This window comes from Macaca nemestrina, chromosome X (assembly GCF_043159975.1).
Source record: "Macaca nemestrina isolate mMacNem1 chromosome X, mMacNem.hap1, whole genome shotgun sequence".
NCBI lineage: Eukaryota > Metazoa > Chordata > Mammalia > Primates > Cercopithecidae > Macaca > Macaca nemestrina.
Genome location: NC_092145.1, coordinates 37,262,482 through 37,279,839, shown reverse-complemented (window position 1 = coordinate 37,279,839; position 17,358 = coordinate 37,262,482). Strand labels below are relative to the sequence as shown.

The window sequence follows — 17,358 nt, the reverse complement described above, 5'->3', positions numbered from 1 at the left end:
AGTCATTTGCAGCAACCACTATTTATGATAATAGCCAAAAACTTGAAAGTAAGACAGACGTCAGTGGTAAAAAGTCTCTAAACCCAATGAAAAGAGCTGCCACAAAGCTTTTGATTTATCCCTTTCCAGGTGTAGTGTGTAGTTAATTTCATCAACTATTGAGAACATGTTATTTGGTTTCCTCTGGCAACCTTCAGTTCTATCCTAGGTTAAAATAGAATTGCTAATTAACTAGAAAAAGAATGAAAATCATATATATCTCTCTCTCTCCAGTAAGTAAAAAAGATTAAGGAAAGAGTCATGGAAAATGAATGTGAATTGTCAATACATCAAGGGATATATGAAAAAAATGTTGAAAAGAGAAGCCTCAGAACATTATGTTCACACTGATTTCAACTATGTACATGTATGTAGAGTTGATGTAAATTTGGGCTTTTAAGTTTATGGGATTCTTCTCTAATAACTATTTAACTGTGTAATAAGTTTTTTCCACACCCTCCCTGCCATCAAGTAAGGCTGCAAACAAGAAGTAAAGCATAGGAGGAAGGAGAAAAAAGGTGGCCGTGGGTGAGAGTGAATAGTCAAAGCACCAATTTGAGGAACATAGAAGTCTAGGGAGATTCACTAAACTGGCAAGCTAGGCCTCATATACTTGAGTACATCCTGTGAGTATTGCTTGCATTATGTTTCAATACTTAGTTGAAGATGACAATAATTTGACAAGAAATTAAACTGTGTTTACTATATGGTGAGTTTTTCTATTCCTCGCTGTTTGTCATTTCTTTTACTGCCCTGCCTTAAGCGAAAAGACTATTTTCAGTGGCCCTTGAGACTAACTGCAGCCCTGACCCTTTCTGCTCCTTTATTGTTCCTCTTGCTACTTGTCATGATTAATAAGAATGTGTTCTATTTGAATACTGAGGATTTAATGGTATTTTGTTTACTAAAGTAGGGAAATGGTTAAGCCATTTTATGAAGTTTTTATGTAAAAATGATTAAAACAAATATTTTGGCTCTTATGGGGTTATGCCTCAATTGTTAGTGTTTTTCTAGAATACTATATTCTCTAACTATTAGACATTGCTGTGTCATTACTTCTGAATGTTGTATTTTGGTGGGTCTGTGTGTGTACATACATCCCTTTTTTATAATTATTATGTTGTTTTTAGGACGTGTGTCTCCATCACCCTCTCAGGAAAGTCTAAGTTCATCAAAATCGGATACAGATACAGGGGTATGCTTATTGTTTTATGGCTACTATGTGAAATGGTATGATTTAATTTGTTTACCATAAAGTATTTTTATGTATCAGAAATTACAGTTGCATGAAGACACTTAATTAAAATTAAGATGTATCATTACAAACAGGAGTTTCTTCAATTAGAAGCAATTAGCAAATGAAAATTTTTGATGTTTAAATGTTGCCAGACAGTGAATACTATTCCTCAGGGTACTATACCACTAATGTAAACTTAAATAATACAAAAGCCCCTCCCCTCAAATCCATGTTAGATATTTTTTAAATAATGATAGTAGATACCCAAATAAGAGATAATTAAGGAAAGAAAAAAGATATTTAAGTATTTTAATTTTCTAATCTCCTTAGTTTAATAAACACTTTATAACAGTTTCAGATAAGGTATCTTAATGATTTTCATTTGGTTTTAGAGCTGGAAGGTTAAATATAACCAATTTTAAACCTAAAAAAGCAGAATATACAATATTGTACTAAGTTGTCACCTGTGCTTTTTGTGTATTGCATTAGGTAAGGGTGATATAAACAAGAGAACCTAAAATGTCTACCTGCGCAACAGTATTTTCCTGAGATTTCATTGGCTCCAATATTTGACACTACCTTTTCCCCTTCTCCTGGCTTTCCATGGTTCTGTTTTCCCTTATTCTTTTATACTCCCACTGTTTATTCTTCCACCTCCTTACATTTACTGTTTATCAGGGTCTGTTCTTGGCCATTTTCAATAGACATATTTATGCACTTCTAGTTCTGAACTGACTTTAGATCTGTAATTCTTTGTTTACTTTCAGTAACTTTATGATTTTTAAACAAGAACATTATTGTGCTTGCTGCCTTTTCACATAGCAATATATAGGATCTCTCCACCTACATGTAATTCAGCCACATCAACTAATAGGTCCAAAACTAAACTCCTTCGACAAATGTCTTCTGAGTGCCTGCCATATGTGGCAGACACTGCTACATGCTATAAAATCAAATGAGACATATTCTGTCCTCAGGGATCTTGTGGACTAGTGAAATGGGTAAACTCACAATTACAGTATTAGATGGTGATATTCTACAGAAGGTACTACACAAGAATAGGTTAGCCTTATAAATCACAGTATTAGGAATAGTTTCCTGGAAGCTTGTTATTTGAGCTAGGATTTAGCTATATGAGAGAAGAAAGGAAGGAGCATATCAGACACAGGGAATAGCAAGTACAAAGGCATGGAGGCTAGTATGTTAAAGGTACTACAAGGAATTACACATGGCTGGGAAAGGTGCATGTGTGAGATTGGTGGGAGAGGTAGGCAGGAGTGGGATTTTAAATGACTTTCTGTGTTAAACGAAGACATTGGAATTTTATCCTGCAAACTACTGGGAGCAGGGTGGGGTTTGGAAGGATTTCACTTAGAGGCGTAATTACCATGTTCAGATTTTTGTTTTAGAAAGAGTATTCTGGTAGTAATGTGAAGGATAGACTAGGCGGGGGCTTCAGGTTAGAGACAGGGAGACCATGTAAGAGGCTGTTAACCCAGAGAAATGGTTACTTCCAAATATGATGATTATGATAGCAGAAGATCTAGAAACTGTAAAGATAAGCTGAATTGAGAGATGTAAAATAAGTCTAATTTGTAGGACTTGGTGACTGACTAGCTGGGGTAGTAAAAGTGAGTAGCCTAGGATAAATCACAGGTATCTGGCTTGAGTAGTTAGCTAGATGGTAATGGTCATTCATAGAAATATTTTTTTATTTTAATTTTTCCATAAGTTATTGGGATACAGGTGGTATTCAGTTACATAAGTTCTTTAGTGATTTTGGTGCACCCATCACCCAAGCAGTATATGCTGCACCTATTTGTAGTCTTTTATTCCTCGCCCCCCTCCCACTCTTCCTCCCAAGTCCCCAAAGTCCGTTGTATCATTCTTACCTCTTTGCGTCCTCATAGTTTAGCTCCCACATATCAGTGAGAACATACGATGTTTGGTTTTCCATTCCTGAGTTACTTCTCTCAGAATCGTAGTCTCCAGTCTAATCCAGGTTGCTGCAAATTCTGTTAATTCATTCCTTTTTATGCCTGAGTAGTATTCCATCATGTATATATACCAGTTTCTTTATCCGCTCGTTGATTGATGGGCATTTGGGTTGGTTCGATGTTTTTGCAGTTGCGAATTGTACTGCTATAAAGGTGTGTGTGCAAGTATCTTTTTTCCAATAATGACTTATTTTCCTCTGGGTAGATACCCAATAGTGGGATTGATGGATCAAATGGTAGTTCTACTTTTAATTCTTTAAGGAATCTCCACACTGTTTTCCATAGTGGCTGTACTAGTTTACATTCCCACAGGCAGTGTAGAAGTGTTCCCTGACCACTGCATCCGCACCAACATCTGTTTTTGATTTTTTATTATGGTCATTCTTGCAGGAGTAAGGTGGTATCACATTGTGGTTTTGATTTGCATTTCCCTGATTATTAGTGATATTGAGCATTTTTTCATATGTTTGTTGGCCATTTGTATATATTTTTTTTGAGAATTGTCTATTTATGTCCATAGCCCACTTTTTGATGGACTGTTTTTTTCTTACTGATTTGTTTGAGTTTGTTGTTGATTCTGGTTATTAGTTAGTCCTTAGCTGGATGTATAGATTGTGAAGATTTTCTCCCACTCTGTGGGTTGTCTGTTTACTCTGTTGACTGTTCCTTTTGCTGTCCAAAAGCTCTTTAGTTTAATTAAGTCCCAACTATTTATTTTTATTGCATTTCCTTTTGGGTTCTTGGTCATGAAATCCTTGCCTAAGCCAATGTCTAGAAGGATTTTTCCAATGTTATCTTCTAGAATTTTTATGCTTTCAGGTCTTAGATTTGAGTCCTTAATCCCTCTTGAGTTGATTTTTGTATAAGGTGAGAGATGAGGATCCAGTTTCATTATCATACACGTGGCTAGTGGCTAGCCAATTATCCCAGCACCATTTGTTGAAAAGGGTGTCCTTTCCCCACTTTTTATTTTTTTTGTTTGCTTTGTCAAAGATCAGTTGGCTGTAAGTATTTGGGTTTATTTCTGGGTTCTCTATTGTTTTCCATTGGTCTATGTGCCTATGTTTATACCAGTACCATGCTGTCTTGGTGACTATGGCCTTATATTATAGTTTGAAATCAGGAAGTGTGACACCTCCATATTTGTTATTTTGCTTAGTCTTGGTTTGGCTATGTGGGCTCTTTTTTGGTTCCATATGAATTTTAGAATTGTTTTTTCTAATTCTGTGAAGAATGATGTTGGTATTTTGATGGGGATTGCATTGAACTTGTAGATTGCTTTCTGAAGTATGGTCATTTTCACAATATTGACTCTAACCATCCATGAGCATGGGATGTGCTTCCATTTGTTTGTGTCATCTATGATTTCTTTTAGCAGCCTTTTGTAGTTTTCCTTGTAGATGTCTTTCACCTCCTTGGTTAGGTATATTCTTTTTTTTTTTTTTTTTTTTGCAGCTATTGTAAAAGTGATTGAGTTATTGATTTGATTCTTCATTTGGTTGCTGTTGGTGTATACTACTGATTTGTGTACATTAATCTTGTATCTGGAAACTTTGTTGAATTCTTTTATCAGTTCTAGGAGCTTTCTGGAGGAGTCTTTAGGGTTTTCGAGGTAAACTATCATATCGTCAGCAAACAGTGACAGTTTGACTTTCTCTTTACCGATTTGGATGCCCTGTATTTCTTTCTCTTCTCTGATTGCTCTGGCTAGGACTTCCAACACTATGTTGAGGAGGAGTGGTAAGAGTGGGCATCCTTGTCTTGTTCCAGTTCTCAGAGGGAATGCTTTCAATTTTTCCCCATTCAGTATTATGTTGGCTGTGGGTTTGTCATAGATGGCTTTTATTACACTGAGGTATGTCCCCTGTATGCTGATTTTGCTGAGAGTTTTAATCATAAAGGATGCTGGATTTTGTTGAATGCTTTTTCTGCATCTATTGAGATGATAGTGTGATTTTTGTTTTTAATTCTGTTTATGTGGTGTATCACATTTATTGACTTGCATATGTTAAACCATCCCTGCATCCCTGCTGTAAAACCCACTTGATCTTGGTGGACTATCTTTTCAATATGTTGTTGGTTTGGGTTAGCTAGTGTGTTGTTAAGGATTTTAGCATCTTTGTTCATCAGGGATATTGGTCTGTAGTTTTCTTTTTTGGTTGTGTCCTTTCCTGGTTTGGTATTAGTGGGTGATGCTGGCTTCATAGAATAAATTAGGGAGGATTCCCTCTTTTTCTGTCTTGTGGAATAGTGTCAAAATAATTGTTACCAATTCTTCTTTGAATGTCTGGTAGAATTCTGCTGTGAATCCATCTGGTCCTGGACTTTTTTGAGATGGAGTCTCACTCTGTCGCCCAGGCTGGAGTGCAGTGGCGCGATCTCGGCTCACTGCAGCCTGTGCCTCCTGGGTTCCAGCGATTCTCCTGCCTCAGCCTTCCTGGTAGCTGGGATTACAGGCGCACACCCCCATGTCCGGCTAATTTTTGTATTTTTAGTAGAGATGCGGTTTCAACATGTTGGCCATGCTAGTCTTGAATTCCTGGCCTCAGGTGATCTGCCTGCCTTGGCCTCCCAAAGTGCTGGGATTACAGGCGTGATCCACTGCACCCGGCCAGTCCTGGACTTTTTTTTTGTTGATAATTTTTAAATTACCATTTCAGTCTTGCTGCTTGTCATTGGTCTGTTCAGGGTATCTAATTCTTCCTCATTTAAGCTGGGAGGGTTGTGTTTTTCCAGGAATTTATCCATCTCTTCTAGGTTTTCTAGTTTATGTGCATAAAGGTGTTCATAGTAGCCTTGAATGATCTTTTGTATTTCAGTGATGTCAGTTATAATATCTCCTGTTTCTCTTCTTAATGAGGTTATTTGTATTTTCTCTCTTATTTTCTTGGTTAATCTTGCTAACAGTCTGTCAATTTTATTTATTTTTTCAAAGAACCCGCTTTGTGTTTCATTTATCTTTTGTATTTTTTGTTTGTTTGTTTCAATTTCATTTAATTCTGCTCTGATCTTGGTAATTTCCTTTCTTCTGCTGGCTTTGGGTTTGGTTTGTTCTTGTTTCTCTAGTTCCTTGAGGTGTGACCTTAGAATGTCAGTTTGTGCTCTTTGAGTCTTTTTGATGTAAGCATTTATAGGGCTATGAACTTTCCTCTTAGCACCACCTTTGCTGTATCCCAAAGGTTTTGATAGGTTGTTTCATTATTGTCATTCAGTTCAAAGAATTTTTAAATTTCCATCTTGATTTCATTTTTGACCCAGTGGTCATTCAGGAGTAGGTTATTTTATTTCCGTGTATTTGCATGGTTTCGAAGGTTCCTTTCGGAGTTGATTTCCAGTTGTATTCCACTGTAGTCTGAGTGCTTGATATAATTTCAGTTTTCTTAAATTTATTGAGGCTCATTTTATGGCCTGTCATATGGTCTGTCTTGGAGAAAGTTCCATGTGCTGTTGAATAGAATGTGTATTCTGCAGTTGGATGGAATGTTCTGTATATATATCTGTTAAGTCTATTTGTTCCAAGGTATAGTTTAAATTCACTGTTTCTTTGTTGACTTTCTGCCTTGATGACCTGTCTAGTGCTGTCAGTGGAGTATTGAATTCCCCCACTATTATTGTGTTGCTGTCTATCTCATTTCTTGGGTCTGTTAGTAATTGGTTTATAAATTTGGGAGCTCCAGTCTTAGGTGCATAAATGTTTAGGATTGTGATATTTTCCTGTTGGACAAGGCCTTTTACCGTTATATCATGTTCCTCTTTGTCTCTTTTAAATGCTGTTGCTTTAAAGTTTGTTTTGTCTGATATAAGAATAGCTACCCTTGCTCGTTTTTGGTGTCCATTTGCATGAAGCGCCTTTTACCACCCCTTTACTTTAAGTTTATTTGAGTCCTTATGTCTCCTGAAGACAGCAGATGGTTGGTGAGTTCTTATCCATTCTGTGTCTCTGTATCTTTTAAGTGGAGCATTTAGACCACTTACATTCAATGTTAGTATTGAGATGTGAGATACCTCATAGTATTATTTGTTTCCTGTGTACCTTGTTTTTTTGTTTTGTTTTGTTTTTGCTTTTTAACTTACATTTTTGTTTTATAGGTTCTGTGTGATTTACATTTTAAAGAGATTCTGTTTTGATGTGTTTCCAGGATTTGTTTCAAGATTTAGAGCTCCTTTTAGCAGTTCTTTTAGTGGTGGCTTGGTAGTGGCAAATTCTCTCAGCATTTGTTTGTCTGAAAACGACTGTATCTTTCCTTCACATATGATACTTAGTTTTACTGGATACAGAATTCTTAGCTGATAATTGTTTTGTCTGAGGAGGCTGAAGACAGGGCCCCAATCCCTTCTAGATTGTAGGGTTTCTGCTGAGAAATCTGCTGTTAATCTGATAGGTTTTCCTTTATACATTACCTGGTGCTTTTGTCTCACAGCTCTTAAGATTCTTTCCTTTGTCTTAACTTTAGATAACCTGATGACAGTGTGCCTAGGCGATGATCGTTTTGTGATGAATTTCCCAGGTGTTCTTTGTGCTTCTTGTATTTGAATGTCTACGTCTCGAGCAAGGCCGGGGAAATTTCCCTTGATTATTCCCCCAAATATGTTTTTCAAACTTTCAGACATCTCTTCTTCCTCAGAAACATCAATTATTCTTAGGTTTGGTTGTTTAACATAATCCCAGACCTCGTAGAGGCTTTGTTCATATTCTCTTATTCTTTTTTCTGTCTTTGTTGTATTGGGTTAATTTGAAGACCTTGTCTTCGAGCTCTGAATTCCTTTCTTCTACTTGTTCAATTCTATTGCTGAAACTTTCCAGAGCATTTTGCATTTCTATAAGTGTATACAGTGTTTCCTGAAGTTCTTATTGTTTTTTTCTTTATGCTGTCCATTTCTTTGAATACTTCTCCCTTCACTTCTTGTATTGTTTTTTGGATTTCCCTGCATTGGGCTATGCCTTTCTCTGGTGCCTCCCTGATTAACTTAATAACTAACCTCCTGAATTCTTTTTCAGTTAAATCAGGGATTTCTTATTGGTTTGGATCCATTGCTGATGAACTAGTGTGATTTTTTGGGGGGTGTTAAAGAGCCTTGTTTTGTCATATTACCAGAGTTGGTTTTCCGGTTCCTTCTCATTTGGGTAGGCTCTGTCAGAGTCTAGGGCTGAAGGCTGTTGTTCACATTCTTTTGTCCCACAGGGTGTTCCCTTGATGCAGTACTCTCCCCCTTTTCCTATGGATGTGGCTTCCTGTGAGCCGAGCTGCAGTTATTGTTATGTCTCTTCTGGGTCTAACCACCCAGCAAGTCTACACAGCTCTGAGCTGGTACTGGAGGTTGTCTGCAGAGAGTCCTGTGATGTTTACTGTCTATGGGTCTCTCAGCCATGGACACCAGCACCTGTACTGGTGAAAGTGGCAGGGGGGTGAAATGGACTCTGTGAGGGTTCTTAGCTTTGATGGTTTAATGTTCTATTTTTGTGCTGGTTGGCCTCCTGCTGGGAGGTGGCGCTTTCCAAAGAGCATCAAGCTATGGTAGCATGGAGTGGAAATGGCGGGGGGTGGGGCCCTAGAACTCTCAAGAGTATATGCCCTTTGTCTTCAGCTACCAGGGTGGATAAGGAAGGCCCATCAGGTGGGGACAGGGCTAGGTGTGTCTGAGCTCAGAATCTCCTTGGTTGGGTTTTGCTGAGGCTGCTGTGGGGGATGGATGTGATGTTCCCAGGTCAATGAAGTTGCGTACCTAGAAGGATTATGGCCACCTCTGCTGAGTCATGCAGGTTGTCAGGGAAGTGGGGGAAAGCTGGCAGTCACAGGCCTCACCCAGCCCCCATGCAAACCGAAGGGCCAGTCTTACTCCCAGCATGCTTCCTCAACAGCCCCAAGTCTGTTTCCAGGCAGTGTGGGATCCGGCCTGAGAACTTGCCCCAGGCTACCCACTTCCCAGCTGCTAAAGAAAAGGGCTTGGTTCTTCCCCCACCTATGGAGTCTGCACACCGGATTTGTGCCCTCCCCCTTCTGGCCAGGAGGCTTCTTGCCAGTTCAAATTGTTACAGAGTTCAGCTGGAGACTTCCTTCTCCCTATAGTGTTTCCCCTCCCTGCTCCTCTGGTGCCCTCCCGAAGGAACCCTGTGGTGCCAGACAGGAATGGCCTGCTTGAAGACCCGGCGAGCTCCCAGGGCTTTCCTGCTGCTTCCTCTACTTCTATATTTCGCTGGGCTCTCTAAATTGACTCAGCTCCAGGTAAGGTCAAAAACTTCTGCAAACAGCCCTTCAGTTTCCCCAGTGGGGGTGTGTGTTCAGGAGAGGAGGATCTCCCTTTCCTAGTTATGCAGTTTGGGCACTCACAGTATTCGGGGTATCTCCTGGGTCCTGCAGGAGCATTCTGCTTCCTTCAGAGGGTCTGTGGGTTCTCTTGGGATTCCTGGTTCTTTCTTGCAGTCGATCTGCAGCTAAAATTCATGGTGTGAGCCTCCACATGCTGCTCTGTCCATCTGAGTAGGAGCTGCAATCTAGTCCTGCCTCCTGTCTGCCATGATGGCATCCCATTATGTTTAAAATGTTTCTTATAGATAGCATATAGTTAGATCATGTTTTTTTACCCACTCTGCCAGTTTCTGTTTTTTAATTGGTACATTTATACCATTTAAACTTAATATAATTATTGCTACTTTAAACAAATCTGTCATCTTTATGATCATTCATTGAAATATTTTCATCATTCACCCACAAACCTGCTTCTCCTCACTTCTGAACCTTATTTAGTGGCATCAACATCTATCTACAAGTTACCTTTTCAACTCAATCAAAAATACTCCATTACTTTTTCTTCCTTACCCACATATCAGATTAGTAACAAATTCCTAGCCACTCTACCCCCACTCACAAATACCTGTGGAACTTACCCCCTCATACCTAATTGTCACACCTATCATCTAGGACTTTAACGCTCATTTAAATGCTTGCCATAGTCTCCTAATTGTTTTTTCTGCCTCTGGTCTCTACCCAATTCAGTTTCTACACTGCCACCAGCCAGCCAGGTTTTTCGAAACAAATTAACTGTGCCATTTTGTGGTTTAATTTTTTTTTTTCTTTTTTTTGAGACAAAGTCTCGCTCTGTTGCCAAGGCTGGAGTGCAGTGGCATGATCTCGGCTCACTTGCAACCTCTGCCTCCCGGGTTCAAGGGGTTCTCCTGCCTCAGCCTCCCAAGTAACTGGGATTACAGGCACTCACCACCACACCCAGCTAATTTTTGTGTTTTTAGTAGAGATAGGGTTTCACCATGTTGGCCAGGCTGGTCTTAAACTCCTGACCTCAAGTGATCCTCCCACCTCGGCCCCCCAAAGTGCTGGGATTACAGGCGTGAGCCACCACGCCCGGCTTTGTGGTTTAAAATCTTTTGACGGCCCTTTATCGCCTTCACAATAAGATTCTTCCCTATATTGCCTAATCTTAACTTTTGACTCAGTTCCAATTCCCTAGTGCCTGTACATCCTACCAGCCATGCCTGATACAGGTCTGTACACTAAACACTTTCACCTTCATGTCTCTGTCCCTGCTTTTTGCTTTGCCACAGATGCCCTCTGTTTCCTTCACAGGGCAAAGCCCTACTTATCCTTCAAGATTCAGCTCAAATATCTTCTTATTTTCCCTGAATCCAGCAGGTAAAATTGTTCTTCATTTGTATTCTAATAGTACCTCATAGGTACTTTTATACCGATATTACCACATCTTTCTTATTAGTCTCCCTGGGTAGGCTCTGGGCTGATTGAAGGCAAAGAACTGTACTTCACAGATTTTAGTATCCTTGGAATCTAATTCCGTTCCTGACTCTAGTAGGCCTGTAATCATGTTGAATTCCTGCCTGTGGACCTTTATTCCTATTGTTCCCCTTATTTGGATGCCTTGATCGTCTTTCTATTCAAAGCATGCCCATTCTTCATGGCCCACTTCCTCCATAAAGCCTCACTGACTAATGTGGCAGTGATAATTTTAACTGCTTTGCTTTAGGGAAAAAGACTTGCTTTTATTAGTTTAATTTACCATACAGTTTCCAGGCATTGATTACTATTAAAAATAGAGACTATCTGTAGTATCTTTTATTGTGCTTATTTCAGCAATCCTACTTATAGATCCTTAAGTACATCCATCTAACCCCAAACAAACCTTAGTAACTCAAATTTTATTGAATACAAAGCCTTTTTACATGAGAAATAACATTTATATCCATTGTTTTCGGGAAGAGATCATTTGGGGTTTGTTTCCCTTCTGTCATTTTATTTGGGGACAGTTAAAAGAGGCTTCTATTTCACATGCCATTAGAGTTTGACACCAGGAATTATCTTTTAACCTAGTGCTAGCCACAGTGAGGCACAGTAAACACAATGGAATTTATGTTCCTGATGTGTGTATTCTTTTTTTTCTTATGATGGTGATATCTTTTTCATCTCTTTTGAAGTACTTTTTCAGTCTTTTGTCTTAGCATCTGTGTGAAATATAATATATAAAAGTATTGTACAGTTGAACATACAGAGGGATGTACCCAAGATCGCTCACCTATGCATTGGTAATGCCAAGCCTAGAATTCTGGCTATTTTCTGTTTCTGTTGATTTTCAAAATTAGCTCAACAAATGTAAGAAAGTCAGGAAGAGGTAGAGGTACATGTTTAATATACTCCATTATCTTAGAGATTTATAAAGTAGGGATTTTTTTAGTAGTTGGCTTTTGCAGAGACTGTTAGACCTCATGGTTTCTAAGAATTGATAATTGCGTCAGATTGCAAATATGAATATACTGTATCCATTTTAATAAGTATAAAATTTCTTTTTGATACTAGAAGCTGCAAGTATGCTATTTACCTAGAAATTAATGTTTTTCTTGCAAATTTATGTTTAATGTGCATGATTAGGGGAACATTAGCATAGGTGTTATAGCATTTAACTGCTGCTTAAAATTTTTGAGAATAGGCCAGGTGCAGTGGCTCATGCTTATAATCCCAGCACTTTGGGAGGCCCAGGAGGAGGATCGCTTGAGTCCAGGAGTTTGAGACTAGCCTGGGTAACGTAACAAGACTATGTCTCCATTAAAAAAAAAAAAAAAAAAAGCCAAGCGTGGTGGCATGTACCTGTAGTCCCAGCTACTTGGGAGGCTGAGGCAGGAGGATCACCTGAGCTCAGGAGTTTGAGGTTATAGTGAGCTGTGATCACCACTGCAGTCCAGCCTGGGCAACAGAGCAAGACCCTGTCTCAAATAAATTTTTTGGGGCCAGGCACAGTGGCTCATGCCTGTAATCCTAGCACTTTGAGAGGCTGAGGTAGGCGGATCACCTGAGGGCAAGTATTCAAGACCAGCTTGGCCAACATGGTGAAACCCCGTCTCTACTAAAAATGCAAAAATTAGCTGGGCATGGTGGTATGTACCTATAATCCCAGCTACTCAGGAGACTGGGGCAGGAGAATCGCTTGAACCCGGGAGGCGGAGGTTGCAGTGAGCCAAGATCGTGCCATTGCACTCCAGCGTGGGTGACAAGAGCAAAACTCTGTCTCAAAAAAAAAAAAAAATTCTGAGAGTATATCATTAGAATCTAGAACTTGGGTAAAGAAAGTTAACTATAAGGGAGTGAGAGAGAATTTTTGTGAAATGTAGGTACGCAGCATTTGATACAGATTTTTCTTGGTACTATTCATAACCTCACTTTACAAATGAAGGTTTAGAGCTGTTAAGTAACTCAACAATTTCACACAGTCATAGCATCAGAATTAGAACCCTGCTCTGTCTCTAGAGCTTATGTTTTTAACCATTATGCTCCAGTAGTTGACATCTTGAGGTCTGGGACTATGTCTTCATTCAGTCTACAGATGTTTATTAAGTGCCTACTATTTTTATTAATCACTGTTCTAGGAGCTAGAGATATAGTAAGTGAACAAAAGAGACAAAAATATCTGTGAACAAGAGACAAAAATAGAATGGAGCATGCATTCTAGTGAAATAAGACAGAAAATTAAAATAAGTAAATTTTATAAGGTTTTTTTTGTTTGTTTTTTTGAGCAGAGTTTCACTCTTGTTGCCTGGACTGGAATGCAGTGGCACAATCTTGGCTCGCTGCAACCTCTGCCTCCTGGGTTCAAGCGATTCTCCTGTCTCAGCCTCCCAAGTAGCTGGGATTACAGGCACACACCACCACTCCCAGCTAATTTTTTGTATTTAGTAGAGACGGGGTTTCACCATGTTGGCCAGGCTGGTCTCAAACTCCTGACCTCAGGTGATCCATCCACCTTGGCCTCCCGAAGTGTTGGGATTACAGGCATGAGCCACTGCACCAGGCTATAAGTTAATTTTTTAAACCACTTTATTAAGGTATTATTGGTATACGAAAAGCTGTATATATTTATTATATAGAACTTAATGAGTTTGGAGATAAGTATGTAAGCATGAAACCATCACCACAATCTGTGCCATAACCCAAGCATCACCTATAAAAGTTTATTCTCATCCTCTTATTTATTAAGTATACGATACGGTATTGTGAACTGTAGGCACTGTGCTATATAATAGATCTCTCGAACTTATCATTCTGAAAGTGAAACTTTGTACCTTTTGACTAATACCACCTGTTTCCCCAGCCCCAGGGCCTCGCAATCACTGTTCTACTCTGCTTCTATGAGTTTGATGTTTCTAGGTTCATCATATAAGTGGCATTACGTAGTATTTGTCCAAAAAGTATCTGGCTTAATTTCACTTAGCATAATGTCTTCCAGTTTCATTCATGTATCACAAATGCCAGGATTTTCTTTTTATGACTGAATAGTATTCTGTTGTGTGTATATGCCACATTTTCTTTATCCATTCATCTGTCAATGAACATTTAGGTTGTTTCCATGTCTAGGCTATTGTGAATAATGCTGCAGTGAACATGGGAGTTCAGAAACCTCTCTGACATACTGATTTTATTTACTTTAAATATATACCCAGAAGTGGAATTGCAGGATCATATGGTAGTTCTATTTTAAATTTTTTCAGGAACTTTCATACTGGTTTTCATAGTACGTGCACCAATTTACATTCCCGTCAACAGTGTGCAGGGTTCCATTTTATCCACATCTTCACTAGTGCTTGTTATCTTTTTTTATATATATATATAATGGTCATCCTAATAGGTGTGAGGTGATATATCATTGTGGTTTTGATTTGGAAGTCAAATCACCTGATTAATTGGTGATGTTGAGCACCTTTTCATATACTCATTGGCCATTTGTATGTCTTCTTTGGAGAAATGTCTATTTAGGTCCTTTGCCTATTTTAAAAATTGGGTTGTTTGAATTTTGGGGTTTTTGACATTCAGTTGTAGGAGTTTCTTATATATTTTAGATATTAACCATTCATTAGATATGGTTTGCAAATATTTTCTCCCATTCTGTAAGTTGCCTTTTCATGTTGTTGGTTGTTTCTTTTATTGTGCAGAAGCTTTTTAGTTTGATACAGTCCCCTTTGTCTATTTTTACTTTTGTTGCTGGTGCTTGTGGTGTCATATCCAAGAAATCATTGCCAAGGCCAATGTCAAGAAGCTTTTTTCCTGTTTTCTTCTAGGAGTTTTACAGCTTCAGGCCTTACATTTAAGTATTTAATACATTTTGAGTTTATTTTTGTATATGGTGTAATATAAGAGCCCAATTTCATGGGGTTATTTTGCATGTGTATCTCCAAAGGTAATCAGTATTGTGAAGAAAAGTAAAACAGGCAAAGTGGGATGTCAGGGAGTAAATAAGGTGGGTGAGCAAAGCTTCACTGAAAAGTTGTTGTTCAAGCAAAATACGAAGGAGGTAAGGAAATGATCATATGATAAGACCATTCCAGGTACAGAGAGCAGCAAGTGAAGCTGCTATAAGGCAGGAGTTCTGGTGTGCTCAAGAAACAGCAGCAAGGCCTGGTCAGCTGGAGCCAGTGAGTGAGGAGGAGAGGAAAATAGAAAAGGAAAACATAGAGGTGTGGATGCGGGGATCAGAACATACAGGCCGTTGCAAGGACTTTGGCTTTTGCTCTGAGTAAGATGGGAATTAGTGGGTTTTCAAACAGAGAATGACATAATCTGATATATTTTAAAAGGATCATTCTGACTTCTATACTGAGAAAAAACTATAAGAAGATGAGGGCCAGGCATGGTGGCTTATGCCTGTAATCCCAGCACTTTGGGAGGCCAAGGTGGGCAGATCACCTGAGGTCAGGAGTTCGAGACCAGCCTGACCAACAAGGTGAAACCCCCGTCTCTACTAAAAATACAAAAATTAGCCGGGTGTGGTGGCAGGCACCTGTATTCCCAGCTCCTCGGGAGGCTGAGACAGGAGAACCACTTGAACCTGGGAGGTGGAGGTTGCAGTGAGCCAAGATCGTGCCACTGCACTCCAACCTAGACAACAGAGCAAGACTCCATCTCAAAAAAAAAAGTTAAGAAATGTCTTGTTCATTCTGGTGTTCCAAATAAGCAATACAATATATCTGCTACATATTGTATGTGCTAATGAATGTCAAAAGCCTTATAATTTTCCATAGCAACCCAACTTTATAATATCTTTAGATAGGCCAGGTGTGGTGGCCCACGCCTGTAATCCCAGCACTTTGGGAGGCCGAGGCAGATGGATCACCTCAGGTCAGGAGTTAGAGACCAGCCTGGCCAACATGGTGAAACCCCGTCTCTACTAAAAATACAAAAAAATTAGCTGGGAGTGGTGGCGTGTGCCTGTAGACCCAGCTACTCCAGAGGCTGAGGCAGGAGAATCACTTGAACCCGGGAGGCGGAGGTTGCAGTGAGCTGAGATGGCGCCACTGCACTCCATCCAGCCTGGGCAACAGAGCGAGACTGTCTCAAAAAGAAAATCTTCAGATAATTAGAAAATTTGAGTATGGATTAGATACTAGATGATATAAATGGTATTTTTTAGGCCTCAGAATGGCATGGTAATCATATTTAAAAGAAGGGTTATCATTTGGCGGTATATATAGAAGTGTCTACTGATAAAATTATTAGTGTCTAGATCTTGCTTTCAATGCTGCAGCAAAACTAAACAAAAATGGGAAGATTGATAAAGTAGGTAAAATTTTGATAATTATCAAAGCAGGTGATGGATGCATGGGGTTCATTATATTATATGGAGTTCATTATACTCTTCCATCTACTTTTGTATATATTTAAAATGCCCATAATAAAAAATAGACAATGGCCGGGCATGGTGGCTCATCCCTGTAATCCCAGCACTTTGAGAGGCAAAGGCAGGAGGATCACTTGAGCCCAGGAGTTCAAGACCAGCCCATGCAACAAAGAGAGACCCTGTCTCTACAAACAAACACAAAAAATTAGCTGAGTGTGGTGGCACATGCCTGTGGTCCCAGCTACTCAGGAGGCTGGGGTGAAAGGATCGCTGGAGCCCAGGAGGCGGAGGTTACAGTGAGCCGAAGCCATGCCACTGCACTCTAGCCTGGGCAACAGAACAAGACCCTATCTCAAAAAAAAAAAAGAAAGAAAGAAAACTAGAAAAATATATGTATATAACATTTTACTTGGTAATTCTACCTTTAATAATTTATCATAAAGGAATAATCAAGAAAAAATAAATACCAAAAAATGGAACAAAAAACAAAAAGAAACCAAAAAATTATTAGATATTCTGAAAGATAAGTAAAAAGATTCTCATCTCATAATAGCTAAAATTTGAACAACTTTAATTTCTTTCTTTCTTGAGACAGAGTTTCACTGTTTTTGCCCAGGCTGGAGTGCAATGGCGCTATCTCGGCTCACCGCAACCTCCGCCTCCCGGGTTCAAGCAATTCTCCTGCCTCAGCCTCCCGAGTAGCTGGGATTACAGGCATGCGCCACCACCCTGGCTAATTTTGTATTTTTAGTAGAGACGGGGTTTCTCCATGTTGGTCAGGCTGGTCTTGAACTCCCGACCTCAGGTGATCCACCTGCCTCGGCCTCCCAAAGTGCTGGGACTGCAGGCGTGAGCCACCACACCCGGCAACAACTTTAATTTCTAACAGTTGGAAAATAAAAACTGGTATAACCCATGCAGTAAAATACATGCAGTCCTTAAATTGTTTTCAAAGACTAT

The 17,358-nt window shown here is 39.3% G+C and overlaps 1 protein-coding gene across 1 annotated transcript in view; it reads left to right on the top strand.

Moving 5' to 3' along the window:
- LOC105468377 (WD repeat domain 44) overlaps positions 1-17,358 on the top strand; it is a 107,522-nt gene that overhangs the window by 67,329 nt on the left and 22,835 nt on the right. The window contains exon 12 of the mRNA XM_011718491.3: positions 1,170-1,234. Coding sequence (XP_011716793.1) covers positions 1,170-1,234 — 65 coding nt within the window. The remainder of the gene's footprint in view (positions 1-1,169; positions 1,235-17,358) is intronic.